Genomic DNA, 17,440 nt, shown 5'->3' on the forward strand with positions numbered 1-17,440 from the left:
CCTTGGCAGACACCAGTATTGCTCAGAAAGAGCCTGACTTTGGTCATTTTGTGATGTGGAGTGGGGAAAGAAGGCTGGGATAACAGACAGCTCAGTGTCTCTTAAATCAGAGCAGCAGTGTGTCTCTCGTGATCCGCTGTGTTATCGTGTCTCGTGAACAGCAGAAGATTTCTAGTTTTCTCACTTAGAAGTCATCCCACAGTTGTGCTTTCAGAAACCAAGGAACTGGGTCTAATCCACTTGAATACTTGTAAGGTTTTTTGCCCACCTTGGGCCTGGTGGGACACCTTTCCAGGTCTTTCTATTTGTACACCTCTCGTTTCTGTCAGGTAGAGGTTTTCTTCAGAGTCATTTTACATGCTCAGCGCTGTGCTGCCTTGCACCATGAATGCCCTTGGCAGTGCACACGATCGGATTAAGCTTCTTGCCTCCCCTTTTCTTTCTCCACAGAGGCGAACGTCAAGTCATGGGCATGCCAGAAAACGAGCCAAGGTATGACCTCCCATCCTTCTTCTGAGCTGAGTTGTGATCCCAACCTTAGGATGGTGCTCTCAAGTCTTTCCTGTCTACAGAAAAAGCAGCACCTGATGGTTCAGGACAGGAACTTTTCATGCACTGCAGCACGAGTGCTGCTTTTTAATGCACGCTTAACCCATGAAGGAACTGTCTGTGGCTATGAACTGCCACAGGGTTGGAACAGGGGTTCTGCCTGGCTTTGGTTTTGAGGAAAGTACTGTCTGCAAGAGATTTGCTATTTATGACCCACAGAGCATTCAGAAAAGTATTCTAATAGTTCTGTTTGGTCTTAAAAGCCAGGACTGTGCACTGCCCAAACAGGGTGGAGAAGAGGAGGCTGAGGGGAGACCTCATTGCTCTCTGCAACTCCCTGAAAGGAGGTTGTGGAGAGGAGGGAGCTGGGCTCTTCTCCCAAGGGACAGGGCACGGGACAAGAGGGAATGGCCTCAAGCTCCACCACAGGAGGTTCAGGCTGAATATTATGAAAAAATATTTCCAGGAAAGGGTCATTGGTCCCTGTCCGAGGCTGCCCAGGGAGGGGGTTGATTCACCTTCCCTGGAGGGGTTTAAGGGACGGGTGGACGAGGTGCTGAGGGACACAGTTTAGTGATCGATGGGAATGGTTGGACTTGATGATCCGATGGGTCTTTTCCAACCTGGTGATTCTATGATTCTATGATCCCAGTTCCTGCCCTGTCCCGTGTAGGGTAGAATGTGTCTCTGCACCTTAGGCTTTTCTCTGTGTTGTTGATCCTGGCTGGGATCTCATGTGACTGGGTGATTTATTTTTTCTTGTTTGTCACCCAAGTGAGTCAACTTGCCAAGAGTCCTGAAAGTGCAGGTTTTAAGTATTTTCTTTTAGCACAACTACATTACTCAAAATAACCGAAGTCATCAGGTCCGACAAGCGAGGTGTAAGTGGAATGACAGCCTTAAAAAAACTATAAAGTAGTTGGTTTTGCCCAGTTGTTTTAATTCTTGCCAGGTGTGGAGGGGGGAGGCTGGAATTGCTCTGGCTGAAGAGGTCAAGGAGTGCATGAATTAAGGCAGTGAACTTTCTTACCTAAAATTTGATTGGTTCAAATCCTAGTCAAAACTGAAGAAAAAAAATAACTGATTTGCGCTAGGACTCGCAAGCCCTTATATTCCTGTTTGCTGCAAGAAGGTGGTTTGGTACTCTTCCTTTTTAGTGGTTTTAATTAACACAAGTGGGTTGGTAATGCAGCAGCATGAACTTAAGCGTGTGCATTTTGGCTGAGGTGTCTTAACTATACTCTTTCTTTTCCTTCTCTAGTCTAATTCAAAGCTTAAACTGGTCAGGAGCTTGGCTGTATGTGAAGAATCATCTAGCCCCTTTGTTGATGGGCTGTTGGAGTCCCAGGTAGGCCTAGAATGAAACAAGCGTGGAGTATGGAAGCCCATCAAAAATCCACCTCTTGCTAGAAGTGATGTCCTCCTGTTCTGGGCTTGTGCCTCTGAGAACCAAGAATTTCCCACAAGAGGCTACTTTTGAAGGAAGCGATTGTGCCTGTGGGCACTGCTCGTGTGGGTACAGTCATAACCTTTTTCTCACAAGAAATCTGCATCAGCTCATTTATGCCCCTAAAATCAGAATGGCACTTCAGCTTCACAAAGCCCCTGGGGTGCTGGCCACGGGAAGAAAGTTTTTATACAAGCCTTTTCCTTGTAGCTTTGGCTGCAGTGACTGAAAGCAGCCAGCACACAGCAAAGTGACCTGCAGTGCTCTGTGGAGATGATCCCTGTTTGTGGGCAGTAGCAGAGAAGCTGAAGCTTGAAGGTCAGTCAGGGAGGCGCTGAGAACCTGTCTGCCCCAGCAAGAGCAGATGAGCTTGCTCTGCCCACACAGGCTTTAGAAGCTCAGGATGGTGCAGTGTGCAGAGATCTGAGCTGGCTCACTGGAGATCAGGTTGTGGCTGGCTACAGCCCATCTCTGTGGAGCTGATGTGGTATCGCACCATGCAGAGTCACCAGCTTAGGTCTGTGTTGCCAGATCAGAGACCTCTACGCTACTTTCCATTGACAAGGACAAACCTGGGCTGTGCCAGAGCTGAGTGCTGCCCGGACCACCTCACCCTTGTGGTGAATGGGGTGGGGGGCCTCTAAACCTCCTTGTGTTGAGGCTTCCATCTCCAGAGGCTGCCCCCATCTTTTATGTGGGTTTCAGTTAGAACTGCAGGGTCACTCAGAGGACTTTTGAAGCAACCATAAATACATGTGGTGCCACGGAACCGCACTAGCGTAAATGCAGAAGAAGGATGATCTGACGTGGCCCTTCACAATCCTGCTGGTGTTTAATGGTTCTCACATGGAGCAGAGTGAATCCTCAGGCCGTGTTGGGCAGTTGCATCTTAATAGGTGCTAAGGGGCATGGTTTAATGATTGATGGGAATGGTTGGACTCGATGATCCTGTGGGTCTTTTCCAACCTAATGATTCTATGATTCTGAGAGAGGTGAAAAGAAACTTTGGAAGGCACAGGGACCAGACCACTCATCACACCATATGCGCATTTTGCTGTGTATTCTGTTTTCTCCTCATGCCCTTTCTGTTTCCAGGCTAGACATAGTGTCTTACTGAAACAGTGCAGGACCAACCTCACTTTAGGCAGTCCTGAGTCCAAAATGTAATAGCATTTTGTCAGCTTTGAATAGAGAAGCTTATGACTTAGATTTGGGGGTGATCCAGGCAGGGCAGGTCTTCAACAGGATCAAATGCTGTTGAGAGCCCCCTCAGAGCCCACTGAAGGCTTCTCATTGGGAGGAGGGTGGGGAGAGAGAAACTGCTTTGTCTGCTCTCAGAATGGGGCCTTTTATGAAATGTCTCAGACCAGCAACCTGAACCCGCTGCCCTTCTTAGCTGCCAACATCTCCAGCCATGGTAGTGATTCCAGGGAGTGTTCAAGTGACTCAGATCAGCCTGATTTGTTTTGTTCCAGGACATCATTCAGCTGCACGTTAGCTGCCCCTCTGACAAGGAAGAGGAAAAGTCCACGAGAGATGGGGCTGAGAAAGAAGAAAAAGACAAGAATAAAGAAAAGGCACCAAGGAAAATGCTGTCTCGAGGTCAGGTGCTCGTTTGAACAGGGCAGTTTCTCTCTTAATCGCTTTGAGGATCCTGTTGGCCAGTGGCACAGTTGTTGGAAGCAGAGCAGTTATCTCTGCCAGTGGCTGCAGCAGGAATGTATCATTGTTATAACATCCTTTCCTGAGCAAAGCAGGCAGAGGGAAGGGGAGATTGGCGTGTGCCCCTACAGGTTTGCAAACTTCCCACATGGTTTATAGTGATCTGATGGCTTTTTAAGTGTGCAGATGAAAACCCAGGAAGACCCACTGTGTAGAGTTTTGCTTTCAGTTTAGATTTGATTTTATAAAGCTTACTACAGGTGCAAGATATGAAGCGGCAAGGAATTGAGCTAAGTTTCTGCTGTATGATCCTGCGTGTATGATTTTGGGGCCTAGAAATTGCTGAAAGAGACACATTTAATCTGGTGAGCAAATTGCACCTGAAATCCTTGTACACACAGCGACTCTTTGTCGTGAAGAGTCAGTGCTAAGAATGCAGCAGAATTTCCTCCAGCAGCAATGCGAGGACATCATTCTCGTGGGTGCAGAGAGACACACGCCTCTTTCCTTCAGTCTGTTTTGTTGCAGTGTTTTGTTAAATTGTTCTGCTGCTGTTGTTGTTTCAGATTCCAGCCAGGAATATACAGACTCCACTGGAATAGATTTGCATGAATTTTTAGTAAATACACTGAAAAAAAACCCACGGTAGGTCCCTAGTCAGCAAAACAACTTGCTGATGGAGTGAAGGGAAGGAGTACCTGATGACTGGTGCTTCTTTGATTGAGTCTTAAACCCGTGGTGTTTGTGTGCATGTGTGTATCTGTATGTACATATTTGTGTATCTTGGGAGGAGGGGGGGACTACAGCGACTAGAGAAAGTTCCTGAAAGTTTCTTTTTACTTTTTGGAATTCAGAGAACATTACCAGAGCTGAGGCAGTGTAGAAATGAAAAGCACAACTGTAATTTTATATACTGCAGTCAATCAAAACATGTAATTGTGTATTATGGAGAAAGAGAAAAAATAATTTGTTTGAACACAGGCAGGAAAGAATCTTGATTGCTTTAAAACCCTCCTATAAATGATTGTCTAATACAAACCTGTAAAGGAACCACTGCTGCTTCAGTAATAAATGTAATCGAGCCAAATGCTGGCATAGATATAGGAAAGCTGGAGTCTCTACCAGCAGAGCTTCCAGCAGAGCAGATACCCAATATTACCAAAAGCCAAGCACTGTTAGCAAAACAACAACTTTGAACAGAAAAAAAAAAATCTGGCAATTAATTTACTGTATATGAAAAAAGTGGCATTTTTTTTAGTTCATTCCTGTGGAGGTTGTGTGAAGCCTGGTTAATAATGTTGCTTGCTCCAGGTATTTGTGACTTCTTTCTGTTGCGAGGTGGGGGTGGGTACCAAGCAGAGAAAGCTGTGTTTCACTCTCTCTAAAGGTGGCCTTTTTCTTTCCTTGACAGGGATAGAATGATGCTACTAAAGTTAGAACAGGAGATTCTGGAATTTATTAGTGATAACAAGTAAGTGATCATCAAGTTTGTGTCAAGCAAAAGAGGTTTGTAACTTCGAGTTTAGGAGCTTGGGCACCAATGGGAGAACGAGGGTCACACTGATTTGGAGGCCTGTTCTCTTGCACCTCCTTTTGTCCAAGTTTTCTGAATATCATATTGATTGGGTGTCAGTTGCTTTAGCACCATATCCTCTGTGAAGGAGATTACTGCCATTGTGCTTCTCTTCTTAGCATAAATTGGCAGGGGAGAAATCAGAGTAGGATTCATGTCCCAGAATATGAGATAGGTGTCTGCAGCAGAGCTTGCAAACTTCTTTATCCAATAGGATTGGAGAAGTCACAGTATAAGTACTAATTCTGGCTCCTTTTCCTGCTTAGAAACAAATGTATGTTTCTGCACAAGCTGGTCTTGTTTCAGGAAAGGCCTGTTCAAGTTGAACCCTTGAATGAACCCAGCTCTGTCTAGTGGAGCAGTCTAAGCCCATGCTCACACTCAGTATAAGAAGCAGCACTTGAGTCATGACTAACTGCTTGGAATAGGTGGCATGGTCTGATCTGGGCTCTGGTTAAAGCATCTCTGGCCTCGATCTGTCTTTTTGGTGTCAAATTATCATTGCCTGTTTGAAGATCTTCTGAATTCTAATGCTTTCTCCTCTCTTCTCAGCAATCAGTTTAAGAAGTTCCCTCAGATGACCTCATACCACAGGATGCTGCTGCACCGGGTAGCTGCCTACTTCGGCATGGACCATAACGTTGACCAAACTGGGAAGGCTGTCATTATCAACAAGACCAGTAACACGCGAATGTAAGGCTGGGGAGGTTAGGGAGGGAGGGAGAACAACTGGACTTGCATCCCCTTCCTTTCCCTGCTTGGTGCTACATGACCTCCACACACAGAGCCCTGACTTGCTCTAGAGCAGGATGGATTCTACACCACATTTTTTTGTCTCCATAAGAAGGACAGATACTTCCCTTCCAGTCCTGAGCATGTGTATTTGCAAGTCCTTCCTAGCTTTCTTTAGTTCTCAGAGAGGGTCCGGGAGCCTTTGTTGCCATCAAAGAGAGCATAGATCGTAGAATCACCAGGTTGGAAAAGACCCACTGGATCATCGAGTCCAACCATTCCTATCAAATACTAAACCATGTCCCTCAGCACCTCGTCCACCCGTCCCTTAAACCCCTCCAGGGAAGGGGACTCAACCCCCTCCCTGGGCAGCCTCTGCCAGGGACCAAGGATCCTTTCCGTGAAAAATATTTTCCTCATGTTCAGCCTGAACCTCTCCTGGTGGAGCTTGAGGCCATTCCCTCTTCTCCTGTCCCCTGTCCCTTGGGAGAAGAGCCCAGCTCCCTCCTCTCCACCACCGCCTTTCAGGGAGTTGCAGAGAGCAATGAGGTCTCCCCTCAGCCTCCTCTTCTCCAGGCTGAACCCCCCCAGCTCTCTCAGCCGCTCCTCTTCTTCTCCAGCCCCCTCCCCAGCTTCATTGCTCTTCTCTGGACTCGCTCCAGAGCCTCAACATCCTTCTTGTGGGGAGGGGCCAGAACTGACCCCAGGATTCGAGGAGCGGTCTCCCCAGGGCCGAGTCCAGAGAGAGAAGAGGCTCCCTGGCCCTGCTGGTCATGCTGTTTCTGATACGGCATAGATATAACAATCATATTTGCATGCCTTCTCACTCCCTGCCAAGCAGTGGTTTTATGAAGGCAGTTCTACATCCATTTTTGCCCGTCTAACCAGGGTTGGTTCTTCCTGCAGCCCTGAGCAGAGGTTTTCTGAGCACATCAAAGATGAGAAGAATGCAGAGTTCCCACAGAGGTTTATCCTAAAACGAGATGATACCAGCATGGACCGAGATGATAATCAGGTAAGGGGTGGCAATGTGAAAGTCAAATGTGACTTCTCTAAGATGAGAACAACTCTAAATTTCTTTTGGGTTTCCTGCAGTAACCTTCTTTAATAGAAACTTCCATGCCACCGCAACAGGGGAATCCAGATATATCATGAAAACTTAACAAAATACTGTGGAAATACATGGAAGAATTTTTGAGGGTTCTTGTAGGGGGGTACTTTCCTGTACCCTAAATACTGACTGATGGCAGGGCCAGCCTTTAAGGTGAAGTCTTTTGCTAAGGTTTCCTTGGAAATGCCACAGAGCTGAGTGTCACTAAGCGTCTCTCCCACCCCTCCCTGGGGCTTGCAGCGAGTCAAGTTGTGAATTAGGACCTTGCAGTGCTGCTGGAAGGAAATGGTCAGCAAAATGAAACACTTTGAGCTCAGCAATATTGCTAACAGTCAGTGATAAAAACCCCTCCTGAATCACTGGCTTACTTTGGGCTGTCACAGGTGGCACCACAACTGTAACGTAGAGCTAGCTGGTTCATCCGTGGCTGTTTGCTCAGCCTATATCAGATGGAATCTTCAATATCGAAAGCAGGGCAAGAGACAGGAGACCTCTTCACCAGGGATCTCTTGCTCTTTGCTCTTGTAACTCCCATCTTTACCTCGCCCCAGCATACCACTGTCCCTTGCTTTGGGTTATGTTCCTGAACTGAAGTCATCAGGACGGGGAACTGGTCATTGCAATCAGCATCAGTTTTTGGTTTCCCCATAGTGGATCTGCAGGTGCTGCAGCTACCCAGGAGGCACAGAATCTATGACTGAGCAGGAGCTTGCGGTGTGGGCGTGTGCTCCAAAGAGTGGCCTTTAGCTTTTGACCCCTGGGAACAGACTGTCTCTCAGAAGCACATGCTGATATTCCTGATCAGTCCTTTCTGAATCGGGCAGAGTAGAGGCAGAGTGGTTTTGCTTGATGCAGGAGGTGGAGTGCACTAAGGCCTCCAGGATGTTCATCCGTAGGTGTAGGTGTACAGAAGGTAGATTCAAAGGCAGAGGCTGTGTCATCGCATCCAGGCATCATGCACACACTCCGTAATCCACATCCACTTACACTGCTACGTAAAAATATCAGCAGCTGACTGCGGCCCCTGCTCCCATTGGCAACTGCTGACCCGCTGAGATGTGTTTGTCCCTTCAGATCAGACTCCCCTTGCAGGATGGGAGAAGGAGCAAATCTATAGAAGAGCGAGAGGAAGAGTATCAGCGGGTCAGGGAGCGGATATTTGCACGAGAGGTAAGCTCGGGTGACTCACTTGTCAGGTACCGTCCTAGAACTTTGTGGCAGAAGGTGTCCTCGAGTATACTGAAAGGTCAGGTCTCGTCAGTGCCTTTTCTACAAACCTCCCCACGTTCTTGGTATCTGCCATTGAATTCCAGCTTCTAACAAAGATGTCTAAGACATTGAGACAGAGGAGCCACACTTCCACTCCCCAGTCTGCTCCTTCCCTCAGTTGCCTGTTTTTAGCGGGCAGTAGACTGTGGGGACTGACAGAGGAGGTAGTTTTGCACTTTACTGCCATGCAAGATAAGCTTAATGGCATTTCTGGGATGAATAGCAAATCAATCGATGACCTGGAAGGAGCAGCCGCTGTCTCCCGCAGCTTCTCTCCAGTGCTGCAGCTTTGATCTCCTGACCAAGCAGTGCTGGCCTTGGAGTGTAAGGCAGGGCTCTGTGCCTTTACAGGATGAATGTGGGCAGTATGGTTACTGCCTTTCTTACAAAATCCGGCTTGGTTATTCCTTCCTTGCAATCTCTGCTCCCTGCGCAGACCTCCTTTAAGCTGGAGCTGTGTTCCTTGCTCATGTCTGGCTCAGAGAGGCTGCTGTGCTCTGCTGTGTTGAGTACTGGCTGCCAGCTGGAAGCAGCTCTCCATGCCGTGCCAAGTGGCAAATGTTGGAATCAGGGACAGTTCCAAGTGCCCATCTGTCGTGGATCATGTTCAAAGTCCAGCTCCTTGCCTGCTGCTTTTGAGTGTCGTGGAGACGACACCTTTTGTTTGTCTTGATGGGATTTGCCACGTGCCTGCCCAAGGACGTTGTTAGGGCAGCCACAGTGCCGAGTCCCTAGTCCAGTCACCAGGCTTCAGCTGATGACTCTCCAGTCAGCAGTGATCATGGATTTGTCTTACACGCTGAGACCCAAAGCCATCCAGACGTGTTAGTGAGCAGCTCTGCCTCTAGTCCTCAACTTGGGTGGGTGTTGTCCTGTGTTAGCGCAGCACTGGGTGGGCGCGGACTCTCCCTTGCTCTGTGTTCATGGGCTGAGCCAGCGCTTCACATCCAGCTTCCGTAGGCAGGAGTGACTGTCACAGGGTGGGCTGTGCTGGCTTGGAGCCCTCTGCCTTTCTTTTATGGCTCTGATAATTGTGCCTGCATTTAGCAAATAACCACCCTTATGTGTCTGGCCTTGAGTCTTCCATTGAGAAAGCTACCACCAAAACCTTAGAGCAATGAAGCAGGGAGCCGAGGACTCAGATTTGCAAACTCTTGAGAGGTGTCAGGGTCGCAGGTATCACGAAAGGTTCCTAATGGGAGAGCCAAGAGGGACTGGTGTGCAAAAGGCTCAGCAAGACTCCCGAGTAATCACGTAACTGATACTCAACACAAACTGTGTCTGAGTCCCATACTGTTAGTGCTTTGCTCCTCTTTGCTTTGAAGTTGCCTGGGTTTGTTGCTTTCAAAGTTTCGAAGTCTCACTTTTCTCTCCTCTCCATCTCCATGTCTTGTCCGTGCTTCCAGACTGGCCAGAATGGATATCTCACCGACAGCAGGTTAGTACTGTTTAGCAGGCATTGTTTATACCTCTGCCTTTCTCTATGGAGGACTGCATGACTCTATAATGATGCTTTTTTTTGATGTTAACCGACAGACTCTCCAAAGAAGGCTTTTCTTCTAGTTCTCACAAACGGAGGCAGATTTTTAGGTATCTCTGTGTGACTTATTTTGCACATTGTCCTGCTGAGTAAGTTTGCCCCATGCATGGCTGCTTGTGAAGTTATTGAAGTTGTATTTTTTGCAACATCAATTTCGGAGTCCTTTTTTGCTGGTTCATCAATTAAAACGGAGGGGCGGAAGGTGGGAGTGGCAGGGAGGAATGGGGGAGCCAGAGGTTTCCAACAGTTTTCAAACCGTTCTGCCTCCTGTTTCCCAAAAGGATAGAAAAGCCCTTGCCTTACAGTGACAGGATCAGCATCCGGAAAAGGTGGGCTTGTACCTAATTCCTGATTATAAAGGCTGGATTACTTAAAGGTGGCAATGAAGTGTCACAAGCTTCCGTTTTAACCAGAGGATACTGCAGAGGGCAGTGGGAACATGTTTGAGCAGCATTTTCGTATTAAGTAGTTTTCCTGTGGATGAAAGGGCTGGAAGGGTGGAGTTAGTTACCTTACATAGCCCCTGGCTGCAGGAGGCTGCTGGAAGGCATGAGGATGAAGAACAGGATGAGAATGGAGACATCCTCATGCCTGCTGGCCTCTCATTTAATAGTCAGAGCTCTAGAGATGAAGCAGCTCTGCGTATGGGTGGGAGGATCTAAGCAAGTATAAGAACAGCTTTGCCCCTCTCCTCAGTCCGTCACGTGGCTCAGATTTAGTTAACATATTTTCTTTATTTTGTGGTACCCATAGTGAGGAGAAGGAGGAGATATTTGGCCTGGGGACCATTTTGAACTCTGGATGGAGACAGACAGGCTGTTGAGGAGACTGGGGTTCCCTCAGTGGTGGTGCCAGAGATGATGTGTGTGAGCTCCAGAGGCTCGCTGCCCTCAGAGCCCGGCATTCAGAGCAACACAGCTGTGTTCCACTTGCTTGGAAATCCTGTATTAATGCTGCTGAAGTACATAGCCAATGGCAGAAGGCTCTTTGCTGGTGGACACACAAGGAAACAGGTTGTAGTAAGGCTAATGGAGAGAAAGGCATGGCTGAAGCTGCCAGGGCAGTGCTCGCAGAGATTAAGGCTGTGGAAGTGAGCCTGGAGTTTATAGGGCATTCATAGCAAAAGCAGAACCACTGTGCTGCTGGGTTAGCAGTAACCAGCTTGTGAGGGGTCTGGGTTCTCAGGAAACCAGTTTGCAGCTGAGTCAGAGCAGAAGCCATGACATGCCCCTTCCCTGCACACACAAGCGCTGCTGCCCCTCTCCGAACATCCCCAGGAGCAGCCTTCAGAGTTTAGACTGGAAAGAGCCCAAGAGCTTTACAGTGATGCTTGTTGGGTCAACTGTAATTTGAAAGTTGAGGCTGCGTAGTCCAATTCCTTCAACTCTTCAGGGGTATATAACCATTGTACTGGTTTTCCAAGAGACATATTTTCTGTGGCTCTAACATGTGCCCAGCAGCCCAGGACATCACCTCAGAAGTTCCTTCCACACCTATCTTTTCCCTTCCACAACTGCGTGGAGCTGCTTCCAGGCTCAGCCTGCAGCATTATAGGAGCACCTCTTCCAGGGTTGCCTTCCTCACCATTCCTCCCCAGTAAAGGCCTGGGAACCCATTATTATGCTTATGATCCGTAGCTGGCTGGCAAGCAGGGCTCACTATTCAGGATGTTTTGCTGATACTCCATAAAGTCGTGCTGTGGCCAGACCTGGCCTGGGGCTAAGGGGAGGGTGATCAGTGGGAACACAGCTCTGAGCATAGCAGTATCCCAGAATTTAGCTGTTCTAGCTGGGCAGAAAACCTTATCAGTGCTGGTGTGGACAGTGATCACAAGATCTTGATCAGCCTTGTCCCAAGGCCTCTGTTAAAAGCTCGCTGTTCTGATACAAGGAGGGCTTTAGCAAGAGATAACGCTCTGACCCTGCTAGCGTCTCTTCCAGGCTGGGATCTGGCTAGGGAAAAGGGCCAGGAGTCAGCTCTCAACACGCACCAAGCTCAGCAGCATCTGGGTCTTCACAGTGCATGCCCAAGAAAGCTGTGACTCAGGGTGTTTGTTTGCTGTCAGCTCCCTGTACCGAGTGCCAACGTGCTGTGTCACGGAGCCAGCTGCTACCGGGGCTCACGGCCCCGCTGTGGCAATACCGGTGCAGCACCTGCAGATCCTGCTGCTGCCCCTTTCTGCTGAAGGTGCCGTCTAACTCCTCCGGTCTCTGCAGGGGCAACCGGGACAGTTTGAACCGGGCCTCAGGCAGCCGCCAGAGCAGCACAGAGAGTGAGATAAAGTCGCTGGAACCTCGGCCCTGGAGCAGCACAGACTCGGACGGCTCCATCCGCAACCTGCGACCACCTGTTACCAAAGCCAGCAGCTTCAGCGGCATCTCCATCCTGACACGGGGGGACAGCATCGGGAGTAGCAAAAGCAGCACTGCCAGCCGAACATCCCGGTCAGGTACTGTACTGTTTCCTTCTGCCAAAGGGCACCAGTCTTCAGGCTGGAGGACTGGGGCTCGTGGCATTCTGATCAGTGACTGGTTAAGGTGGGACATGGTTGGCATCACCTGAACGTGTTCGGTTCCCGGGCAGGGGTTTTCCAGTTTTTCCTCTGCTTTTTCAATACCAGCAGATCTTCCTTCCTTTATCTATGACAAAGGACATTGTTTAGTCCCATGCTCTGGAACTCAAGCCACCAATTTTCTGTTGTTTTCTCTCCCCTGCTGTGCTGCAAGTTATGTTGCCATTCCTTTCTGCTCCCCAGAACCCCTCACGGCCCTGAGGAGACTTAGGGTGAACCATTTGTCATTTTTCCTTGCTTTCCAACAAAGGAGGTCCAGGGAAGAGTATCACCAATTAGTCTCATCAGAGAAAGACTGCGTTAATTGGCATCTGCCTAGGATGTTCTCTCAAAATGATTCACTATACTCCTGAGAGCAAGCATAACAGCAGGGTGCTGGGCTTGCAGCTCTTCAAGAGCCTTTAAATATAGCTCAGGGTTTCAAAAGCGCCAAAGGGAATTAGGATCATGAGTCTTTTTGCCTGCTTCAGATCACTTCTTCCTTTTCCATCTAGGTAAGACAAGGGGGTGGCCCATGGATGGAAAATGTCATCGTGGGGCATCACTGTTAATGTTTCTGAAAACAACTTCCTAAGAGCATGTGTGCTGCACTTGGCAGGGCACCAGCCCTTCTATTAGTGGGGAGCAGAGTCCTTTATTTTCAACTGACTGCGTGTGAAAGGCATTTGTGGAAGGAGCAGCACAGGTTTTGCTCTCATTTTAATGGTCCAGTGATAACTGAGGAGCCATATGGTAGCTGGTTACAGTTGCTGTGCAGTGTCAATGAGCAAAATCCAGTGCTGTCTCGCTGTCTAGCTTCCTCCGCTCTTGCAGGTAAAGCAGCAGGTCCCCACGTGCTTCAGAGCTGTCATTTAACTGGGGAGGGCAGGCGGATTGGTGCTTGTGGGTGATTGGACTGCTCCACAAGAATCCTTTCAAATAAAAGGAATGGATCGAAAAGGCAGCCAGGCTGCTGTTCTGGCACCCAGGCTGGCTTGGAAAGACCACACATTCATCTCCAAGTCTGAAGGTGTCTACATCATCTCTTGGGACCTTGTTTCCATTGTGCTCAGGGCCACGCTTATTCTGATTATTGCAACCACCTCCGGGACTGATTCATCTACTGATGGGAGTAGCTGTTCGAAGATCTGTCCCAGAAATGTGCAAAACAGAGCAAGAGAAGATCTGCTTTTTTGCTCTTTCTGTATTTTTCCTCCAGGTCTCCCCTGAGAACAGAAGCCAATTGCTCTCCAGGCTTTATATAATGGCAAATGATTAGAAACATCTTGGGAGTTGGGGAGGAGCAAAGGAATTTTCACTTGGGGAAAAAGAAAAAAAAACCCACAACCTCCATATTCTCATGTTTATTCTGTGGGGGAGGAAGCGCTTGGGGCTCTGGGGCTCTTTTTTCAGCTTTCACCCCCTGAGCAACTGTCAGCAAAACATTTCCTGCTTTGCACCATGTGGTTGATGATACAGAGCTCCTTAGTGGAGCGCCTCAAGATTAGCTGATGAAAGGCAGTAGATCAGAGGCAGAATTAGTTAAATAGCGGCTACTGGGCATCAAGCAATAGTTTCACTGCCCTTTTATTTGTGGACGTAAGACTGAAATACTGAGGAGAGCACTTCCCAGCTGGGTGCCCTGCAGCATGTATTGCGCTCCTTCTTAACATTTTTCCCTACCATGGAAAGGAATTGCTTTCAGCCTGCCACCTGCTAGCGTTTTACTCAAATGATGTGTGTGTATTTGCTGAGTCTATGTGACCAGAAAATAGGATTCCTTGACTCCCCTCTCTGTTCTGGGCAAGCACTCAAGGGCAGGAGCCGTGCGCAGCTGCGGAACTGAGCTGTGACTGGGAACAGAGCTCCGGTTTCTTTCCACAGACTGGTTTATGGTGCTGAGCTGACGTGAGTGTATCTGGCAGCTCCCTCTTTTGGTAATCTCTGCCTCGTGCTAGGGTGGAGAGCTTTCCAACAGGCAGGTGCTGCTATTAACAGCCAGATTCCTCTTCCCCGCAGGAGGCCCATGGCATTTGTAGAAGGCCTTGACTTGTGCGTGGTGCTTCCAGACAAGACAGAGGTCACATCCCTCCAAAGAATCAATTGCAACACAGATGTGTTTTTACTACTCTGTGCCGATCCTGCCAGCACCTGCACTTAGCATGCACTGCCCTGGGGGCAGAAGCCAGCTGGATTCATCATGGGAGCCTGGCATCAGCCTTTTAATTTCCTACAGTTCTCAGTAGCACTGAAGGTTTACACAAACAGCAACTACCCGGGAGCTGTGGGTGGAGACTGCTGTGTGTGGTGTCCATGTGGGGTGAGGGTGCTAGACTGGGATCAGGGAAGAGAGCAGACTCTTGGGAAAAACAGCTGTACAATTCATGGCCATAGTCTGCAACAAGAATTGCATTCTGGTCTTCCCTGCATGGGGTGGGGCGTGCACAGGCCAGGAGGAGAAGGCGATGCTGTAACCAGCTGTGGAAGGTCAGTGTGTGCACATGGACACGGGGAGAAGTACAATCATTTGGAGTCCTGAGGGTATCAACACCTTGGTTTGCTGTGAAACAGAAGCAAATTAGTGATTTAGCCTTCTCACCCTGTTTCCTGGGGAAGCTACCGTGTGGATGTCAGAGAATGCAATCTGGCTGCAGTGCAGGAGGTAGTGACAGGATCTCTCCCTGCCTTCCCCATCAACAAATCAATGTTTTCCTCTCTGAGGTACCAACCCTGCCATGCCTTTCTCTGTTCAAGGTTTGATACTAGGTGCCCCTGAAGCATGCAGCCAGTCCCCTTCTTCACAGACCAGCCGTGGCCTCCTACCCTGCACAGTCCAGCAGCCTCAACCGCAGCCACCCCAACAGCCACCACCACAGCCCCAAGGACTTCCACCTGCAGCGCAGCAGCAGCCAGCCATGAGTAACCATATGATATCCCAGGTGAGTTGCTGCACGGTGTCCAGGGCTCAGTGAGCTCCTTGGGCACGCAGGAGGGAGGCAGAAGCAGAGCCAGCGTATACCCAGGGCGCTCTGGACTCCCACTTCCCCACTGAGTTTTGAGTGTCCTCACACTTGCTGCCTGTTAGGGAGTGACGGTCCCTCTGTGCTATTGGCAGAGAGCAGGAGACGGTCGGGGGTCTTGCTGTGCCTGATTATGATGCTGTGCAACATCTCAAATCACCAGCCTCTATCTGCTCAGGCCAGCAGCCCTACTGGCAAGGGATGTGTAGCCCTTTGCCGAGTGACAGGTTTGTGTTGTGGAACCAGTCGCCCTCCTGCTGAGAGAACATCACAAGCGATAGTTGGGTTTGAGCTCCCCAGTGCTGAAATCCTATGGCTGTTGTCCTGCAGAAAGTCAGACCTGGAACTGTGCCTAGGTGTATTCTCCAAACCCTCGCTGACTCCAGCCCAAGTGATGTTCCACAGCCTGCAGGGCTATTTCGGGGGATGGAACCCTCTGGAAAGCACTCATGGTTGTTATTCCTACATCCTTTGTCCTGCTCCTGATGCTGTAAAAGAAACACAGCGCAAGAGCTGCCCCTGTATTACTGTGGTGCTGAGGAAGGGGTGGGAGCCAGCCCTAGTGGGCACGTTGGAAGAGCAAAGCTGCCTCATGTTTGGAGGGTGCAGAGCTGGGAAGTGTGCATGGGAAGTATCCTCAGTACCTTCCCATCCTGCCCTGTGCAGAGAGCGCTGGACCTCAGCCTGCCTGTCAGTTTTATAGGAATCCTTTCTGGTGCATCATCTCATAATGTCTCTTACAGCAAAGATCTGCAAGTTATACTGGAGGTTTTCAAGATGCAACTGGTCAGAGAGAGTGCTAGATAATCTTATCTAGGCTCCCTTTCCCATGAAAGATTGGACCAGATGATCTTCTGAGTTCCCTTCCAACCTGGACTGGGCTGTGATTCTAAATGGTTTTGGTAGCCTGGGATGGGAGGAGGGAACGAGCCTCCTCAAACAGCTTTTCATGCAGATAACATGAACAGCTCCTTTGCTGTCTGTTGCCAACTGCGTGAGGATAGGTGAGATTGTAGCTCTTGGACCCTGCTCTGCCTCTGGGGCTGTGGATCTGTTAGCAGAGGATGCTGAGACTCAAGAGAAATATCTCTGTTTTACCAATGAGGCGTCTCCTGAGGAAGCTGGGGTCCAGTGCTAAGGTTAGCAGGAACATCTGTCTGGAGCTGTAGCATCGCATGGGACAGTGTGCAGTGCCCTAGGTGGGAGGTTCAAACACTCTGCAGTCTTTTGGAGCTTGTGCAGGATCGTTGTGTCGTGCTGGGGTTTTATTTCAGACCTTCTACTGTTTGGTTTAGTTCCTAGAAGAACTTTGTTTGACTGTTGGTGAAGGGTCTGAAATGCGCAGTCCCCCATGTGCATGTTCCTTGTTTTTCACCAAAGGTCAAATCAAATGATAAAAGAACCCAATCTAGTGCTGCTCATTACAGGCTCAGTGCCCAAAGCACAGTGTGTGGTGCTTGAGGTAGGTGGTCTCATAAACAGGCATCAGCAGGGCCTCTCAGTGATAAAGCCAGAGGGGCCCCTACAGGAGGCAAGAGTGAAGAACAGACTTTGCCAGCAGGAAAGGCCAAGCAGCACTGCAGGGAGAGCTGGGAGTCAGTGCCACACACGAGTGGGTAGTGGAGTGGGAGAGTAACAAAGGTTGTGCTGGGGGGAAGCGGCTCTCCTGCTGCTGTTGGCCGTAGTTGGCCTTTGTGAACCTGTGTCAGTGTTCATGCCAGGCAAGAGCTGCTTTGTGGACGTGGTCAGCCTTCCCAGCTTCCACAAAGCAACTGACTGGGCTGTATGTCTTTACAGAGAGATGAATGCTCCCCCGTTCTGGTCTTCATGCTTTCCAACCCTCTGCAATGCCCCTCTCTGTGCGTTTGCAATCGGCTCAGTTGACTAACCTTGTTGTTCCTTCTTTCTCTCCTTCCTCCTATCCTTCCTTCTCCCCCATCCCTGCCCTTTTCCCACCCAAACCTCTCTCCTCCGCTCCCTTCTCTG

At 49.2% G+C, this 17,440-nt stretch overlaps 1 protein-coding gene across 7 annotated transcripts in view; it reads left to right on the forward strand.

Annotated features, from left to right (window-relative positions):
- R3HDM2 (R3H domain containing 2) overlaps positions 1 to 17,440 on the forward strand; it is a 56,663-nt gene that overhangs the window by 31,171 nt on the left and 8,052 nt on the right. For 3 of the 7 annotated variants that reach the window (XM_069879647.1, XM_069879652.1, XM_069879648.1), the window contains exons 3-14: positions 451 to 492; positions 1,811 to 1,897; positions 3,472 to 3,598; positions 4,225 to 4,303; positions 5,070 to 5,129; positions 5,784 to 5,924; positions 6,870 to 6,978; positions 8,149 to 8,244; positions 9,750 to 9,781; positions 9,880 to 9,933; positions 12,100 to 12,332; positions 15,189 to 15,373. In XM_069879647.1, the coding sequence (XP_069735748.1) occupies positions 451 to 492; positions 1,811 to 1,897; positions 3,472 to 3,598; positions 4,225 to 4,303; positions 5,070 to 5,129; positions 5,784 to 5,924; positions 6,870 to 6,978; positions 8,149 to 8,244; positions 9,750 to 9,781; positions 9,880 to 9,933; positions 12,100 to 12,332; positions 15,189 to 15,373 (1,245 nt within the window). The remainder of the gene's footprint in view (positions 1 to 450; positions 493 to 1,810; positions 1,898 to 3,471; positions 3,599 to 4,224; positions 4,304 to 5,069; positions 5,130 to 5,783; positions 5,925 to 6,869; positions 6,979 to 8,148; positions 8,245 to 9,749; positions 9,782 to 9,879; positions 9,934 to 12,099; positions 12,333 to 15,188; positions 15,374 to 17,440) is intronic. The other 4 variants (XM_069879650.1, XM_069879653.1, XM_069879649.1 and 1 more) reach the window with 3 other exon arrangements.

This window comes from Phaenicophaeus curvirostris, chromosome 38 (genome assembly GCF_032191515.1).
Source record: "Phaenicophaeus curvirostris isolate KB17595 chromosome 38, BPBGC_Pcur_1.0, whole genome shotgun sequence".
Classification (NCBI taxonomy): Eukaryota; Metazoa; Chordata; class Aves; order Cuculiformes; family Cuculidae; genus Phaenicophaeus; species Phaenicophaeus curvirostris.